The sequence below is a fragment of the Pocillopora verrucosa genome, chromosome 10 (genome assembly GCF_036669915.1).
Source record: "Pocillopora verrucosa isolate sample1 chromosome 10, ASM3666991v2, whole genome shotgun sequence".
NCBI classification, from domain to species: Eukaryota; Metazoa; Cnidaria; class Anthozoa; order Scleractinia; family Pocilloporidae; genus Pocillopora; species Pocillopora verrucosa.
In genome coordinates, this window is record NC_089321.1 from 2,839,326 (window position 1) to 2,857,315 (window position 17,990).

General features: G+C 38.6%; 1 protein-coding gene and 1 pseudogene across 1 annotated transcript in view; one reads left to right on the forward strand and one right to left on the reverse strand.

Moving 5' to 3' along the window:
- Positions 1 to 140: 140 nt before the first annotated feature.
- The window catches only part of LOC131791106 (uncharacterized), a 19,372-nt gene continuing 1,522 nt past the window's right edge, over positions 141 to 17,990 (reverse strand). The window contains exons 4-10 of the mRNA XM_066173247.1: positions 6,897 to 7,045; positions 6,643 to 6,685; positions 3,929 to 6,132; positions 3,155 to 3,203; positions 2,560 to 2,802; positions 1,621 to 1,698; positions 141 to 1,054 (exon numbers count right to left, since the gene is read on the reverse strand). Coding sequence (XP_066029344.1) covers positions 858 to 1,054; positions 1,621 to 1,698; positions 2,560 to 2,802; positions 3,155 to 3,203; positions 3,929 to 6,132; positions 6,643 to 6,685; positions 6,897 to 7,045 — 2,963 coding nt within the window. The 3' untranslated portion in view covers positions 141 to 857. The remainder of the gene's footprint in view (positions 1,055 to 1,620; positions 1,699 to 2,559; positions 2,803 to 3,154; positions 3,204 to 3,928; positions 6,133 to 6,642; positions 6,686 to 6,896; positions 7,046 to 17,990) is intronic.
- On the forward strand, positions 12,125 to 12,954 carry LOC136283846 (uncharacterized; annotated as a pseudogene).

The window sequence follows — 17,990 nt, forward strand, 5'->3', positions numbered from 1 at the left end:
TGATCATTTAATAAAACAAAAGGCTGTAGGTATTTAAAACTTGGTTAATCCTACAACTGAAATACTACCTACATCGCTTCTGGTAACCGTGATCATAAAAGAATTTGAGAGTAGGCTTGCGTAGAAAAAAGAGAGAGCTTTTTTCTTTTAAAATTCATTAATTGTTTTTTGACGTGACTCTTCTTCTATAGGCGATAATCGTTTTACCTACACTTCATTCGCAATTGAGATGCCATATCACGATAACATTTACAAGAATAACATGGTTTACCGATATATAAGATCCTGTCGCTGCGTATGTCGATACCCTAAACCAATTGTTTCACTTAGGCAGGATCCTGGCTCCTTGTTCTAAATGCAATTGGCTTTTGTTGACTTTTTCAGATTCACCTGCATGGCAGCCAGTTATAATACACTTATACTGACAACTATGCAATTTTCTAAGCCCTGGAACTCTCGAATTGAGACTTTGCATTAAAGGATATTCTTATGAAGAATAACTTTGCATCACTGTCTATTGTATCAAATTAAGCTTGGTATAGTATAATGGTGTTAAATTTTCTTTGAGAAATTAAGTAAAACAATAACAATTACCATAAACATCAGCCGATATTCTGAAGTAATAAAAATGGTCTCAACACCGAGGTGATTTAACTTGCCGTTTACTTCACGAAAGTAATGGCACTTTAAACATGAAAAAAAATTAACTAGGCTTGAGCCATTCCTGTCCTAAAATCTGCCATGCGTTATGAATTAACCACTAAAAAAATGGTAAGTTCCAGCAAAGATAGGAGAAGTCGTTCTGAATTCACGACAGGAAAACAAAAGTTTAGACAGCAGCGATTCCAAGTTAGTCTTTAGAGCAAATCGGCGCAAACGGGGAAGTTACATTTTACAAGCTTATCGTATAATTCTCCCACACTGCGTATGAAGTCTTTATCTCGAGCATAAGCCAACACGGCGTCACAAGGATTTATTAGTCGGTTGTCAAGGAAACGGATCTCTGTCGGACTCAAACCCAGTCGCTCCGCCAATAATTTCCATTCATCTCCACCTGAAATTCCAAGTAAAATTTTAGAGTATTGGAATTGTTACGAAACTACTCCATACTGAATGCACAAGCCAATATCTTAAATACATTGTTGTGAATTGGTGTGTAGGACCCAGCACATCAAATAATTTGAACAGTGATACTAACCACACATTTATGTTGCACGAGAGCAAGAAATAGACGCACCTTCGGTTTAAAAGCATTGTTTTGCATTTGCTCATTTTGGATCAATTAGGAAATGGGTGCCGCAAATAATCTGGAATCGCTAAACAAAAGCATTTCTTCTTTCTACGATGAATCTAAAGAACTCCCGCCATCAAGTGGACCAATCAGATGTAAACTGAGAAAATATTAAACGCGACTTGTTCATTTGCGTCAGCCCGCGAAACATTTATTCGTCTTGACTTTGAATTCACTTTCGCCCCATGCAGCATTTCCCTCTTTCCTAACTTATTGTTGTGATTCCTTTGGTTTTGATCTAACAATGAATTGAAATGCGAATTGCGGCGCCGTTGTTGAAAGACTTTCCTAATTTTATCCCAATGAAGTCACTATAATAGTGTGCTCACCACTCAAGGTAATTGTCAAATTAAATCTTTGAATATTGGGAATATTTGCAACGTCGCAAATATCAGGCAACAAAGGACCTAAGAAGTAAAAGGAAATCATTGTCATTCTTAAAGACAAAACAAGTTATGCATCATTCACCTCCGTATTAATTGAGGTTACTGTAAAGAATTAATCAAGTGGAGTAACAGAAATTAAACAGCAGTCTTCACGGGATGCTTACTACTCGGCTGTTTACAAGTCTCAGGAAGACGACTTGGACTCGAACTAACCGACTCCAAAACGTCAAGTTGAGATCAGCATTGCCTTCTAACGCTTGATATGTATGTAGAGACATTTCAGAAAATGGTACATTTTAAGCTTGGTCATCGAATGGAAGAAAGTGTAGTATCTCTATTTCATATCAAAATACGGTTAATTAATTAATCTGATAAAGTTCTTAATCATAACAATTACAACTTCCTCGATTGTGATTGGTTTAAAAAACTACATATTTTCCACTAATTCGCTTGCCAGGTTGTTATCAGACAGTTTGTAATCGGAAAGTTCAATAAGCCAATCACATTCCAAGTTGTAGTTTAAATCAACCAATCACATTCAAAGTTGAAGTTTAAATCAACCAATCACATTCAAAGTTGAAGTTTAAATCAACCAATCACAACCTTAAATAATCAACGCCTCCTTTGTCAGTCTATTAACGCATATTTTCCTTTTCTTTTACAACTTGGCTATTCTTCTTTTCTCTGAAATTGTAATTTTTATGATCAATCGGAAACAAGACTTCGTGTCGTCCAATTCAGTCTGTAATCATACAATTTTGTCATCACTCGTATGATTACAGACCGAATTGGACTCCACTCGGCCCTATTTTCGTTACTAAAAAGAAAGGAGTACAAACTACTCCAATTGTCTGCTTTCTGTAGATCTCCGAAACACTTTACCTGTTGTACCAGCAGGTACTATCTCTCGTAATCGTTTTACAACATCAAGTCTATCTGTAGATTTGGCTTTTAAACAAATGCAGCGAATTTGACGCTTTGTCTCTGGATCTGGCTGTTCTAAAGATGCTAGGTCCAATGATAAACTTTTGTGAAATAGAGCAACAACATCGTCTGCATTGCTTGTCCTCAACTGAAGGGCTTGGACCAGCCCGTCGGAGAGGACAAGGGTTTGTTCGCCTTCCCCTAAAATATCGATAAAGTAAAGCCTTAGCTCAATACCATCAAATATTTTTCCTCTTCCGATTTTCCTTACAAACTGTGGACCATGCTCCTGTATTGCGTTTTTTAAAACAGGGAATCGCACTTCGGGTTTAACTAGACCTAAAATCCGGTTTAACACGACTTTGACGTTCATGATATAATTTACCTGATGAAATGACACAGACGAAATATGCATAACAATGACAAAGCTTTTCAAAGATGAACCAAAGGACCATAAGAAAAACACTCTGTCGTTCGTGTGGCACACATTTATGGCTACTGCATCGTTTGGAGAACCGCTCAGTAACTACAAAGTTTACATGCAGAAACTAACCTTCAGTATAAGGTAAAGCTGATTCCTGGTTGCCCTCGCCAGTGACTCTCTGTTGATTTCATAATTATTATGTCAATAATTTATCTCTGTGTAAGTTGTTGTTGTACTGTTTTCTTGCATTCTAGCGTTGATAGTACACGCAATTTCGTTTTTTAAGTTTAGCGGTATCCTTTACTACTTTCCTTCCCACGAAGGGATCGTTATAATAGTGAAATGACATTTTTACAAGTAAAACTTTGAAAGTCACAAATATTGAGATTTAGTAGAAAGTAGATATTTTCTCTAGAGACGTTTGCCTTAAAGTATGGCCTTCCTAGTACATTGGATACAATGAATAAACAATAGCCTGCATTTGGCGCGAAAATATGCACAGTTCTTTGTCGTTGGACAAATGGAGGCTATTGTGTTTATTATCCTGCGCGTAGGAAGAACATGTTAATGAACAGCTCACCGTTTACTGCGTGAGACATATATTCACTTTTCAGTGTTCTCTGTTACGTGGATGTGTATGAATTACAAAACAACATCCATTTCTTCTGTAACAACCAAAAAACCCTCTATCATCTCTAATTAATTTTAACGAAGACTTTTCGTAGTAGACGTAAGGTTTAAAAATTAGGTTATATCGTTGGGTATCCCCTGTTTTAACAAGGGAATAATCGGTCACGTGATGTGTTTAGACCAATCGCGCTTAGGCAACCATTATTGATGGATGATAGGCATTGGTATGGAAATAAGTAATTCTTATTGAACACTGACAAAACCTTAACTTACCGTTTTATGTAAAAATGGAAACCATGATGCGAAGGGCTCAAGAGCAACCCTGTATTCTCCAGCATCAACACGCCTGGTGCATACAACAGGCCTTTGACAATCAAGCAACTGTGACTCTGACCAGAAGTGCAGACATTCTTCCTCCTTGCAGCCACTTGCATGATGGGTGTCACAATAATTCACCGTCTTTCTTGTGCAACAAATTGGACAGCAAACTGACATTTCGTAAGCCATGTTCTTTAACCAATGAAACTCCCTCCGCATGCATTCGAGAATCAGTCCCAGTTGTCGGCACACAATACGAGCAAACTCTACTTGAGGAGTGTCTTGGCTAAGTACAGATGGTAGATTCAGCCTTTCATTCTCGGAAGCCCCTGCCTTGCACTTCCCATGATGAACGACAACTTCAATGAAAGAGGAACGGCAGAGAAGGATCAGAGAGATGCCTTTAGCTGGGTGTGTGTAAAACCTGACGAAATTGTGATACAGTTTAGGGTGCTCTTGGTTGAAACCTTCCCGTGTGCACCATTGCATGACCATCAGGACTAGGCGAGGAAACAGTCCAATTGGCAATTGACCAGATTTAAACTTCACAAAAAGGGATGGAATACCCGCAGATGAAAACAAATCGGTGACATTCTTCGGGGGGGACATCAACATGGAAGGTACAAGATACTCGCTGGGTGACCCACTCTCGTCAGACGACGGCCAAGGACATAACAAGCCAAATTTCTCCATCATGTTGATAAGAATGTCGACGTCAAAATTTCCTCGGGTGTCAAGAAGGGGATCCCACAAGTCTTCTAAGAGTCGCTTTTCCAAGATTCCCCTTTTCTCAAGCTTTTTCCACTGTTCTGTATGTTCCCTTTTACTCTTCTTGAAGGGCGGGATAGTAATCACCTCCTTGAAGACGTCTATCAACCACTGTGGATCCAAAATAACGATTTTGTTTAACTCCGGAGTGTCGTCAAAATGAATCAAAACTCTCTGGTCGTGTAAGAGGTTCAACATAGTTAGAAACTGCTCTTCAGTGGAAACTCCGCATACCTCAAGTGCAATTCTTTTCGCATCTTCGACGTAAATCCATTTCCTTCCTTGCTCAACCGTCTCTCGTACAGCCTTTTCAAACTTCAGCCATTTGATTGGAATAGCCTCTTTCAGCTGAGGCAGCTTCTTGGCAGTGTCCAGCACCCCTTTTCTCAAACGAATAACCCCTTCACATTCTTCCTTACTCCCGGACTTAGTGTTGTCTACGACAAAGAAGTCGAGAATTTGTTTACCATAACTTTTTTCCTTCAAATTGCCAAAAATCTCTCTTGCAAGCTCTTCAGGATCTGCACCTTTGTACGGCTTGTCAGCGTGGGTAAAGACCAGAACAACTGGGGGCTGCAGCAGCTCTGGTTGCATGAAAGTTGAAGGGGTTTCTTGAGGCTTCTCACTGTTTGGAACCAAACTAGAAACCGAGGACATCCAAAAGTCGAGATAATCCATATTACTCTTCTTAGAAAGAACGTCTTTGATAGACTTGAATAATCCTCGCTTCACTCGGGATATAGACTTCTCCTCTGGATTTCGGTTGAGATTATAAACCAAAAGGTAAATTGCCCCTCTTGTTAGAAAAAGTGGGTGGGTAGAATAATAAACTGACTGTCCGCCAAAATCCCACAAAGTTGAAAAGATTTCATCTTTGTCTTCGTCAACGCGCACAACTTGAAGTAGCTTGGTAACTAACGATACTATTTCTTCTGGCACGGCTGTAACCTTTGGTGCACCGGATGACACACCATTATGATTTAAAAAAGATGGACCTCCTTTCTTCTCAGGTACATTGTCGTAACGAGATGGGCTAAGCTTGAGTTCTTTTCTTCGTTCGTTTTTCTCGAGGCTGTTAACAATATATTGAGCTGTGCGTTTTTCAAAAGAGATTGGCTCCATGCTTGAATCTCTTTCGTGGGTTGCCTCTCCCATTTTCCAAACTTCCGTTGATACTTTACAATAGGAAGGATCTGTTTCGATACCTATAGTACTGCTTTCTTCTGGATTGAATTCCTCTCCTTTCAGTGATCTCTTTAAACTTGTTTTTCCTGACTGACCTTGCCCAATGAACATGATTGGCACTCTTTTCACACAAGTTTTTCCTTCTTCGATGGCTCGATGGTAAGCTTCGAGAGCCTTAGGGCCTCGAGCAACGATTTCCACAGGAACTGCAACAAAATAGCAAAACAATTAGACAACAAATAGAGCAAAAAAGGGCATTTACTATCTACAGACCTTTTCTAAGTGTAAGATTATTTGGATCAAGGGTAGGAATTGTCATTTCTGGTTAGAATGGAGAGTAAGTCGGCGAGTGTCATGGGATCACCTCAAATGAGGATCTACCTCGCGATTTTACAGTTATTCCTTGAAATAATAATTTCTGCACTGTTGCAAGGTGTTTTGCTTTGTTGCTTTTAAAGACTGTGCAATTCTATTTTAGACTACCATCGTGCTACCATAGTTATACAGTTATAGGTTGTTTGTTTCATTTTCCCATTCAAATTCTTTTATTATTTTTTACAGAACACTGTCAGCGACAGAAAAAGTCTCCCCAGGTGAAAGCCTTACATAAACTAGAACAGCAAACAATGTTGAAATATTCTGAAATCTGTGAGTAAGTATTTCTTGACAAAAAGATAACCACACAATTAATTTTCGAGGAAAGATACAAAACTCACCTGATTCATGTTCGTTATCGTCTTCTCTTCCAATTTGACGAACCTGTCGATCATCATAATACAAGCGTTAATACTTTTAATCGTTTCCTGTTCCATCTTAATGTTTAGGTTTAAATATTGAAAAGTGTCATCTAGAGGCCCTAAATGGCTACTCTCCCTTTGACTGAGCTCTAAAGTATTTGCTGTCAAGTAGATTAAGCCATGGTCGAAGTGAAAAATGAAAACCAGGAAGGAGGGGCAGAATGTCACCTTACCTCTTTAAAATGATCAAGGTCAGGATAACTTTTACATCGCGGCCGCAACAGAACTGGAGAATCTCCACGTTCCGCCGCTTCCTGGGAGACTGCGTGACGATCAACAGAAAGATTTAACTGAAAACGCTCTGGAAGAGACCTGGGCTGGGCTGAAAAAAATCAGGAAAAAGTTTACCCCATAAGCACGTGTTGGATATGAGATGGTAAATACCGATTATATCCTAGGATAAGTGCCAACGCTCTAATAAACGCCCTCCTCCGAATAAGCGCCCACCCACTGGGCCATGATGTCGAACAAGTGCCCCCCTTGAAAAAGCGCCCTCCCTCCGTCTTCACTTTCACCGCCTAATGGATCAAGAGGAATGCAAAGATCTGCATATCGTTGACGAGAATGATGAGATAATCGATATTTTAAGAACATGCCGATACATCTGTGTGTAAAGTGTTGAATAAGACTACGGTGCGCTTGACTATCAACCTTTGTTTTAACAAACGAAAGACATTAGTATGGAATCTACGTATTTGTGGCAGTTTTTGTTTTTCTTTGAAAAGGTTACCCAACCTTGAGTTACATTTCGCTGAAATGAAAACTTAATAAGCGCTCTCTCTATTAAGCCACCCTCTTTGCCCCTCCTTTTAGCCAAAATTTTGAGTGGTAAAGTGTGACGTCACGGTTCCATGGTAACCATTTTTTTGGTTCTAAACAATCCGAGATCGAGCCAATAACAAGAGAATGAACCACATCGACGCAACGCGCTGTTCGACGGAAATGTTCCAAGTCACCCTGGGATTCAGTAAGGTAACCGGCCGTTCTTTCTGTTGCGTGAGCGTTTCACTTTTTCTAGACTATAACACATGATAAAACGTCAATGTCGAGTACAATTTTAGTGTAGAACGTCAAAGACATGTACGTATACGGAATATTGTTATATCGGAAGAGATGACATTGAGTGTGCAGCCCACTTCGTATCCGAACGCCCGATCCAAGCAGCGAAAAATTCAAGCTACAAATGACGTTTACTTAAAATTCCTATGTACGTAGTAAACCTCGAAATGGAAAAAACGCTAAAACGGGTTCCCTTCAACGTAGTAAGCGGTCAGATAACAAGCGATGCACTGTGGAAATAAGGTGAGGTATTTTTATTAAGAATTTGACTTATTTTTTTTCCTTAGAGCGGTGGTAAATATTCTCATAAAAACTCTTATAATTTCGCCATGACTGTTATTTCACAAGATGATCATCTCACAGCTGGAGCTTGGGCCGCCTGTGTTCTGACAAGCCTTTCTCCGATTGCTTCCATTATCTGCTTTCCTCACGCGACAAACTTTCTGAAAGAGCGAGTTGCGTGACTACTACTAAGAAAGTCTACGCAAGAAACTATCACCGGATATTAATTGAGCAAGCAATATCTCTTATTTCTCAGAGAAATATTATGTTCCTCAGTATTCTTTCCTCTTTTCGTTTCCGCAAGATGGGTGCGGATGGGACAATTTGCAATTTTAATCGGAAATTAATAAGATAAGCCAATTAAGGAGACTACTTATGCGCAAGCCCTGCGCCTCGCCCCTTTCCTTCTTAGGCGAACCATTACTTAAACCTTTTTACAGTTCCCGGCGCGATATTGGATTAGTAACCGCGCACACACGATAACGAGGCTGGGGTTGACCCGGCGGTTCATTCAAACAGCTGATCTGCTGACATTTCACGTTCTAATGCACTTTTCAATGTGACTTCTCCCATAAAAATGGTTCTTTAATACAACAATATGGAAATTTCGTCATTAGATGACACCCAGAAACTTGAAGCAAAAGATCTTAGGGAGATTTTAAAATCTAATTCAAAATCGACGGGTGGAATTAGAGCCGACTTAGTGTCGAAAGTTTATGCTTTGCTGATGTAACATGTCCTTCCATCGAGTAGTGGAGAAAACCGAGAATTTCTTACAGATGTCAAGGACCTAGAACAAAACCAGAGCGACTTGAAATACGAAGCAACTATAGTAAGGATTTCAGCCCTTGGATGGTCGAGCGATCTCCTTAATTTACCCGAGATGAATTTCATTCAGCTTTACGATTACCCCGTTGTTTCACGAGAATATCGCCACATTGTCATTACGGAATCACGCCCATTGAAAAGCGTCGCCCGACAAAAGTGGGGTATCCATGATGCTTTGCGGGCGTAATGACCTGGGAATGAGGTTGCAAACGCTCACCGCCAACTTCGGTCGCTTTAGATCTGAATTGACGAATTCCCCAACGGGAGTTGTAAAAATTTCGCTTTGCGTCTGTTTAGAGACAATGGAGGTACAATTGGAGCAATTAGCATTGTTTGAAAGTGACGAAATGCTCTTTTCGTCGGTAAAGAGTGTGGGCCGAATTTGCATATCAAAAGTGTGAAGAGTAACATATCAAGAGTGTGAAGTGTGGTTCACGGTCGTTTCGATACAAAGTCGTTTCGATACAAGCCCTTTCGATACAAATCGAAGTAAATTCGTTACAAATGTAAAGTCGATTCGATACAAAATCACGTCATTTCAAATCGTTTCAATACAGAATACCATACTAGAGCGAACACAAACCTCCGTTGTAAATGAAACAAACCCATACCTCTGCGAACCTCCACATGTACCAAAGCGTCCTACGCAATGAGAACACGTAAACGAGACTAAGGTTTGGTTTGGTTTATTTATCGAGAACAGAGATTTATACAAATGATTTTGAGACTTTTTCTATAACTCCAGCGCATATTACGCCTAAGATCAAGAAACACAAATACTATCAATAATGTCGTGTAAGGTTGTGATGCAACGGACCCGTGAGGAAATAGCAGTCATTCTGGCGCGTGGGTAGGCGGGTTTGTAAATTATCATATCAATAGACGCGTAAACTAATTGTTTTAAAAAACTTGCTAATTTTACCCCATTAAAAGCGAATAGAAGAATCCAAACGTTTTAAACTAACTGATATCAGTGTATAAAACACACTGGGACCTGTAGAGTGTTCATTCGATCGTACGATCACGACCGTTAACAAAAGTTTTTGTGTTTTTACGAGTTTTAACGAGTTATCACGATGGTGTCAGCGCAGATTTTGAACTGCATGGTGCGAGGAACCTGATCGGCCCAGATAGCAAGCCATTCAATGTGATGGATGTTTTCGATGGAATCATCGAATCTGCAACACTGGTAAGTTTTCACGTATTATTTTCACGTATTATTGGTATTTGAGGTTGCCGCTTATACACTCTGAAACTTAGAGACCTTTACTTCGATTTACTGTATTTACGTTATCCTAATTTAGATCTTTACTTTGATTCAATAGGTATATCGCAAGAAGTTTACCAGGCAGCTGTTCGACATGGAAAAGAAATTGACCGGCAGTGTGCAGTGTTCGCAACCGGACTCCTACGCCGATCCTTCCAGCTACCTGGAATCAGGAGCTCTAGAGCTTACTTCATTGACCCCGAAGAATCCCACCCTGATGCGGAGAGTACGCGAACTGAGAACCCCGAAGAATCCCAGCCTGATGTGGAGAACCAGTGCAGTAATGATCACGAAGAATCCTCCCTTCATGACCCCACTCCAGCTGAGACGTCGTCTTCCTTCGCCGTGACCTACAAGATCGTGGAGAACAGTTCCAAAAGAGGCCGGCCGAAGACGATAGACAGCCAGGGGTACAGCTACACCCTACAGAGAAGGCGAGGCTTAGTCACTGACTGGCAGTGTTCCATCCGCCCCAAGGTCAACCCATGTAGGGCCACAGTTAGACAGCGCGGCGACCAGTTCCAGTGCGTTCACTTTGGACGATTTCAGGTCGCTTAGGAGCCACCACATGTGCAAAAGTCATGATCAATGTAAACGTACTTTAGTAATTTAAATAAATATTCGATAAAGTTTGCTCTTTTTGGCCGCGGGGAAACTGAGTAATACAACTCGTTCGATCGAGTCGCGGGAAAACTGGGTATTACAACGTCGATCGATCGAAAATATCAAAGACGAAAACTAAAACACTTCAACTGAACTTTTCTCGATTTTACTTGTATCGAAACGCCTTCAGTTTACATCGAATCGACTTTACATGTGTCACGAATTGACTTCTATTTGTATCGAAACGACTTTGTATCGAAACGACCGGACACCTGAAGTGTTCATCCGTAAGCTTATACTAACCACGCGATCGCGAGCAATCCTGTCCACGTTGGAGCTCTATCAAGGTGAGGGAATGTTTTTGATTTTAAATTTTTTCGACCATAAATGTATACTACGAACATAAACGAAATTGCTTTCCTCGAAGAGAGATCGCTAAATGTGATCGCATCATCAGATTGTGTCATTTTAACCTAATGTAAATAAAAAATTCGGACTGCCGATGGTTTGTAGTTTTGCTTTTGGTTTTCCATACATTATTCTGTTGGTTTAGTTCTGATAATTCTAAGACCTCGCATTTCCGAAATTAGCTTTCCCTTAATTTATACTCCAAATACGACATTGCTTTTACGTTTACTGGACATAAATCATAAGAAGTAAAGTTGCTGAAAAGCTGGTAAGTTTCTTTATTCTCCCTAGTTGTGTTTCCATCAAAGATATTTTGAAGCTTTTTGGTAATTTTTTTTCTAAGGTTCTAAGGTTTGTAGGGAGTTTTATCAATGTAGTCATCAAAGTATGTTTGAATGTTCTACCAATGTGCCTGACATTGAAAAATAACATTTGATGTTTCTCTGAAATTGTTGTTAGTAAGTCAAGAACAAATTAAAATTTAGAAAATAAACAGGACCAGATTGTTGATGGAATACAATTTTGGCATATTCTTATTACAGATTGACTTCCTGCATGGCATTTCATTATCAGTGGGCTGGAGATTTAGACAGCAGTGCAGTATTGACTCAGCCTGGCAAGGACAACTGGAAAAACAAGATATTATCTTGTTGACTAAGCTAATTCATACAAAGACCAGGGACAGTCTTTACAATCAGATTGAAGAAGAGCAGGCAACAGTGCAAATCCCACCATTAGCAATCTTGAAACTTCAAGATCAATGCAGTTCTGGACAGACAATTGATGAGATCAGGTATTGCCACCTGGATATCTTGCAACTAAAAGAAAGGTAATTGTATTGCATTTATATGTATCTTTCCTGATATACTTCAAAATAATAATAAAATAAAATTTGTTTATAACATTTGCAAACCTTTTTTTCCTTAGCTTGCTGAGCTAAAGACCAAATACAAATTAGAATTTGAGGCTATAATGCAACCACAAAGAACAGAAACTGGTTATCACATTGAGCCAGCCCGTTTGGTCGAATGTCTGCATTTCCTTTACTATTGGCTTCCTAAAGCACAGTGGTGGCACCTTTATGGTGATAGGAGAAAGTATGGCAAGAAAGACACTGTGATGATGGCTATCAGCAATGTGAACAACAAGCAGAAGTTAAATGGAGTGAAATTTCAAAGCCCAAAAGAAATGTGGCCTATTCATATTTTTCATCACAAGGACAGCCGTCAAAACCTTGAGCTTAACATTGGAGATGGTCATGGTGGACCAGGTATAAGCACGCCTACATGTTAAACTTTTATAATCCAATATTAACTTTTGATAAATTGACCAAATCACTGTTAAATTTTCCTAAAATTGAAATGAAATACTCATAAGCTGATCATTTGAACAATTCAAGAAAAATAACATGGTTCAACAAAATTGATTTCAGTTTTGTAACTTTTTGTGGTGCTTGAAAACTCTTTGAAATGGTACAAGAGGAATTGCAACATCTCTAAGGATAATTAGTGTTATTATAGATCATTTGTCCATTAATGTTGTAGGATACTTAAATGAATGGATTAAAGACAGTCAGAACCTGGGCCACCAGGTGTTCCTTGGTGTAGACTCTAAGTTCTTGGATGCTGTTGCTGATCCAGAGCTTAGCCCACTCTCCTAAGACAAGTGGGACCTATGGATGCAATGCTCAGCATCAGAAAAGGGAAAAGTAGATCCATCCACAGGACTAAGACCTCAACCTTTCATTTGACTATCCTATTCCCAAGTCCCTGCTTCCTGCTTAAAAAATTTTCAATCAAGTGTAGATCATGTTCATTTGTATACGCTGTGTTGTCTCACATGTCCCTGCTTTTAAATATTGAAAACTATTATTGTCACCTTTTTCTATAGGTATGCTGCATTGGCACATCTTACTGCTAACATAAATGCAAGAGATGTCAGAGGAGGTCATTTTGAACTTCCAATTGATTCAAAAGGTCACCTAGGTGACCTTGGCCTCAACAAGTCCCTAGCCTACACCATCCTAGCTCCCTCAGAGGACTTCAAAGACAAACATTACAATCACATCTTGGATAATGTAAGTTCTGGTGTTTACTTAAATCATCAAACCTGACCAGTTAAGTTACTCAGTTATAACAATTAACATTATCACTACAAAACACATGCTGTACATGTACATGTATACCCTTAGTGATTACTTAAAATAGTTTTCCAATTATATCTCTCAGTAATGAAGCTCCTGTATTATACTCATAGGTTCTTCCAAGTTGTGAACTACAGCAGATGTTGTCCCCAAAGCTTGCTGAGGCCCTTTGAATGACATCACAAAAGATTAGCCACATTGACTGTGTGAAGTTTATTTGGTGGCATCTCTATCAGATGTATAGGATACTGAGGAAAGATACAGCTCAACTAAAGCCAGGGCATCCAAGTAGTTCAACAAATGTTGAAGACTATCAATTTGGACTACACGACTCTGAAATTTCCAGATATGTTTACCATGCCAATATGTTCCATGCTTTGATGATCTTCCATTATGGCTGCAAAGAAGTAACTCCCTACATGATGAAATTTGTGTATGTTGTCCCAAAACATCTCTGCAGCACCCCATTCAAGTCACTCATGTGTGTAGCAACTTAGGGTGGAGAACGGACTCATTACATGCATATCTGTTTTTATTATCAGGTATGTTATACCAACATTTACAAATGACTACTAGTATTGACAAATGTAGGGTCTAGTTCCTTACTATCATATTCTTGACAAAATCTTTCTCTTAGCTTCCAGGATTCAACACAAGTTGGTGGCCTTCATAAGCCTGACACAATTCTTAAGCTGTTGTCTTGGTCATACCGAAACTTGAGGGAGAGAATAAATGACTGCCCTGAACAGATTAGGACTGACTTTGAGCATTATGCACAACAACATGTTGCAGCATATACAATTCAGAAGTGGTAAGTGTCTATAATAAAGTAAAAACAACATCCAATTTTCCCTAACTCAAAGTCAAACCACAATTACAAAATTACAATATGTTGGTTTTTTTTTTGTATTACAGGTGGAAGACTGTCCATACCAGACCAAATCCTCCAGTGGCTGTCTGGTGCAAGTGTGGTTAGGCAATTGCTGCCACTTAAGAGGATGGACTTTGTTTTAGTTGGAAGGATGCCTGGTAGGTGAACATTTCTAAAATGTCTAAACTTTCAGAAATAATAAAATAGTGCTGATTAACAAGCAAAAAAAAAAATATATAAAATAACAATTTTACAAATATCTCCAAACCCCCTACAATAATAATATTGATCACATGTCATATCTTTTTTTTAAGTTTTTGCATAAATCAGGGCGTGAAATTGCGCCTAATACAGGCGCCAATGCGACTAAATTTTTCGCTTTGGCGACCAAATCCTGAAAGTTAGTCGCCAAATTGGCCACTAGAACGTTTCATCATAACCTTACCAAGAGATATAGTGAATTAAAAAGATTTTCAAAGATAAATCCGCGGCAAACTTCCTCGTTAAGTTTGTTTCCAAAACGTAGCACATGCATCTCGAACGATAACTAGACGCCATCTTGGATTTAGATGAGCCTGAACGTTGTATATCATCCATCCTAGTGTCCACTTTGTAGCACGCTAAAGATCTTTTCCCTAACTTAATTTTGGAGGGTCTATCCAGAACGCTTACAGCGTAAAGAAAGATTTTGTTTGTCTTTGAAAATGGCGACCAACTTTTTTTGAATTGGTTACCACTTTGAAGAATTTAGGAGCCAAGTGGCTATCAGAAAAAAAAGTTAATTTCACGCCCTGATAAACATGAACAGCAAAATGTTCTACATATCTGATTTTATGTTAATTATGTATGTGTATGTGTGGTTTTAGGATCAACATGGAAGAAATTTAAAGAGAAAGTAGAAAAAAAAATGGTGGAAGAGTTATTTCAATGCCAAAAGAGAACGTACCACATGAAAGATGTTATCTAGTGTGTTCAGAAGATGAGGTCAAAAATGATTGCTCAAAGCTAAATAGTGATTTGGTTATGGCCTACCAAAGGGGATGGACAGTGGTGAGACCGAGCTTCATTGAGTGGGCAGTAAAAGAAATAATTCCACCCAATGTCGAAGAGCATGCAAGAGACCTGACTCCTCTGGCAGCTTTGTCGACAGGCACATGTGGTGCAATGCAGCAGTCTGTAGAACAGTTACGATTTAGGTAATGCTTTATTTCATGATCAGAATCTAATTTCTTGTCGTAACATCATACATGGTTACAAACATTTGGTAAATGATCAGAATCTTTTTCCTTGTGATAATGCTAAGATATAATCAAGCATACAGGTCATGATCACAGTCAAATGTCATATTATCACTTCCTAAGAACAGAGATAAAATATCTGCATGCTGACATTTGATTGCACTATGTTTCAGTAAAGAGATTTCTGGTTTTGCTGCCCTGAAGAGAACAATACGAGAAGTGGAAAAGGGCCCAGTTGATGAGAGTGGTAACAAATCTCAGATTAGAGTTCACAAGAAGAAAAAAGATGCTATGGTTTCCCAAAAAGAATATCAAGAATATCACCACATTGTGTTGAGAGTAACGCATGACAGGAAGTACCACAAAAACTGTTCAGTATGGCTTAGAAAGCGAGGCAAAGGCTGTAGCCCTCTAGGTAGAGGAGATTTGTTATTGCTGCTGTTGTTGATGAGGTACTTGTTGTTGTACCATATTCTTCAGTTAAAGTTGTTCCCATTTTGTTTACTAAGATGTATGTTAGTTTGCTATTTGTACATTTTATCTTATGGGAAACTATACAATAGAGCCTGTAGAACCACTTGATTATAACCCTTCTTTCTATCAACCCATGAGGGAAACTGTAACTAACAGATGTCTTAATATTTTGAAACCCATCTGGCCTAAGACAACTTATGCTCATGATACATTGAAAACCATTTCAGTTCACAACTCATGGTAATTGATTAGGTGGCAAGACAGCATTGAAAGAATCACACCAAATTATTAGACAATTTAAAAGCTCCCAAAAGTGACTGATTCATGTAACTTCTTCTTATAATATCCAAACACTATCCAGCAAACAGATAGTGATAATACTGAAACTTATCAGGCAGAAGTTATCTTGATCTTACATCAAATTCTCATAACTTATTTACGAGTAAATGTGTAGCAGCTAGAAGGGAGAATTAACAATCAGATCTTGGGTATTTAAGGGTTAAAGGAAGAGAACAGAAATGCTTCCTCTCAGCTACTGATCTCAACAATGCTAGTCCTTTACACACATTTAAGTTTCTGTTGGTGATAAATATTCTGTGAATTGATATTCCCATTCCTAGCACTCAGAGGCCTTCTGACACAAAGGTTTGCAATACTAGTTCTCGCTGCATTGTGTTAACCAATGTTATGATGATATAATTTTGAGATGTAAAGAAGATACTTAAAAGATTGAGAAATATATCCAAATCAAGATATTTATTTTATACTGTTACAGTTATCATAAGATTTGTTTGAAAGAGAATCTTTCAGACCATCGAATTGTATGAGAAATTATTTTTTGCAAGATTTCTATCAAACTTTTTATTATGAGGATGATTGTTGAATAATAAAATTTAGTGTCATAGTTCATCTTTGTGTCGAGAACTCTTTTAGTTGATGAAACTAACTTTTTATTTTTTTCAATTTGAAGAATCAAATTGATTGATACATAAAGCACACAAAGTATTTTTTGAGAGTTCCATGTGGCATCCATAGTGGATTACTATGCTATCATAAAAAACAAAAACAACAACTACAGAAAACTGCTTTTGTCACAATTACTACCAAATTTGTGTCAGTTTCCTGGGTCTGCCATAATAAGTGAAAACTCTGAAGATACAGTGTCTTGGTTATTTTATTAAAAGCAATTACTTTCCAAGAGTTTCTCTGCTAGGAGTGTTTTAGGCAAGCCATCTAGTAAACAGGTGATCAGTAATGAACTTATTGACTTACCGCCGGAATAAAAAAAACTATATTGAACTTAAAACAATTCAGGTACCTAATAGAAAATTTTTACTAATTTTGCAACAATAGTCAGCCTCATCCTTAATTCACAGAGAATAAGATAAGTATAGAACGATAAGTACTTAGCAAAAATACATGCCTCCGTGCATAAACTTGAAGAAGTGAAAGCTCGTAGGCAAACCATTGGGGCCATAAAATGTATTTGAACAACCAAAAGCGGTACACTGCTTTCCTTTCTTTTTGGGAGAAAAATCAGCTTTATCGAGATTTCCGCTAGGACCATCCATTTTCCTTAAAAATCGAACAATTTAACTACCCACTTATTAATTTCATTAAAAGCGCTCACAGACATTTCAACGCGAGTCAACCCCAGCCTCGTTCTCACGTGTGCGCGGTTGCATGTCCAATATGGCGCTGAGAACTGTAAAAGGGAGTTACTACATCACGGGCGACGAGCGGGGGAAGAAGAAAAAATATAGTTTGAGTTTGAGTTATCCCCTACGTATGAACATTTTGAAAATCATTTGAAACAGTTCATTTCGTTCGGATTGATTTTGCTTCGCAAAGGACAGTAAGCCGTGGAATTTGGCCTTGAATTAAACCCACTTGAGCGTAAAGTTATAAAGTTTTGGTTCTTGCTTGTGTTTAACATAAATCACGTCTCACTCTCACTTACGCTCCTTAGAATCTGAACGAACCAGACGTTTATGTGGCACCCTTGATCAAAAGCCTTGGAAGTACGGTGAACGGAAAAGGATTCATAACAACTTCGATCGATGCGATTAAAGACTTATAATAATTTGTATGCCT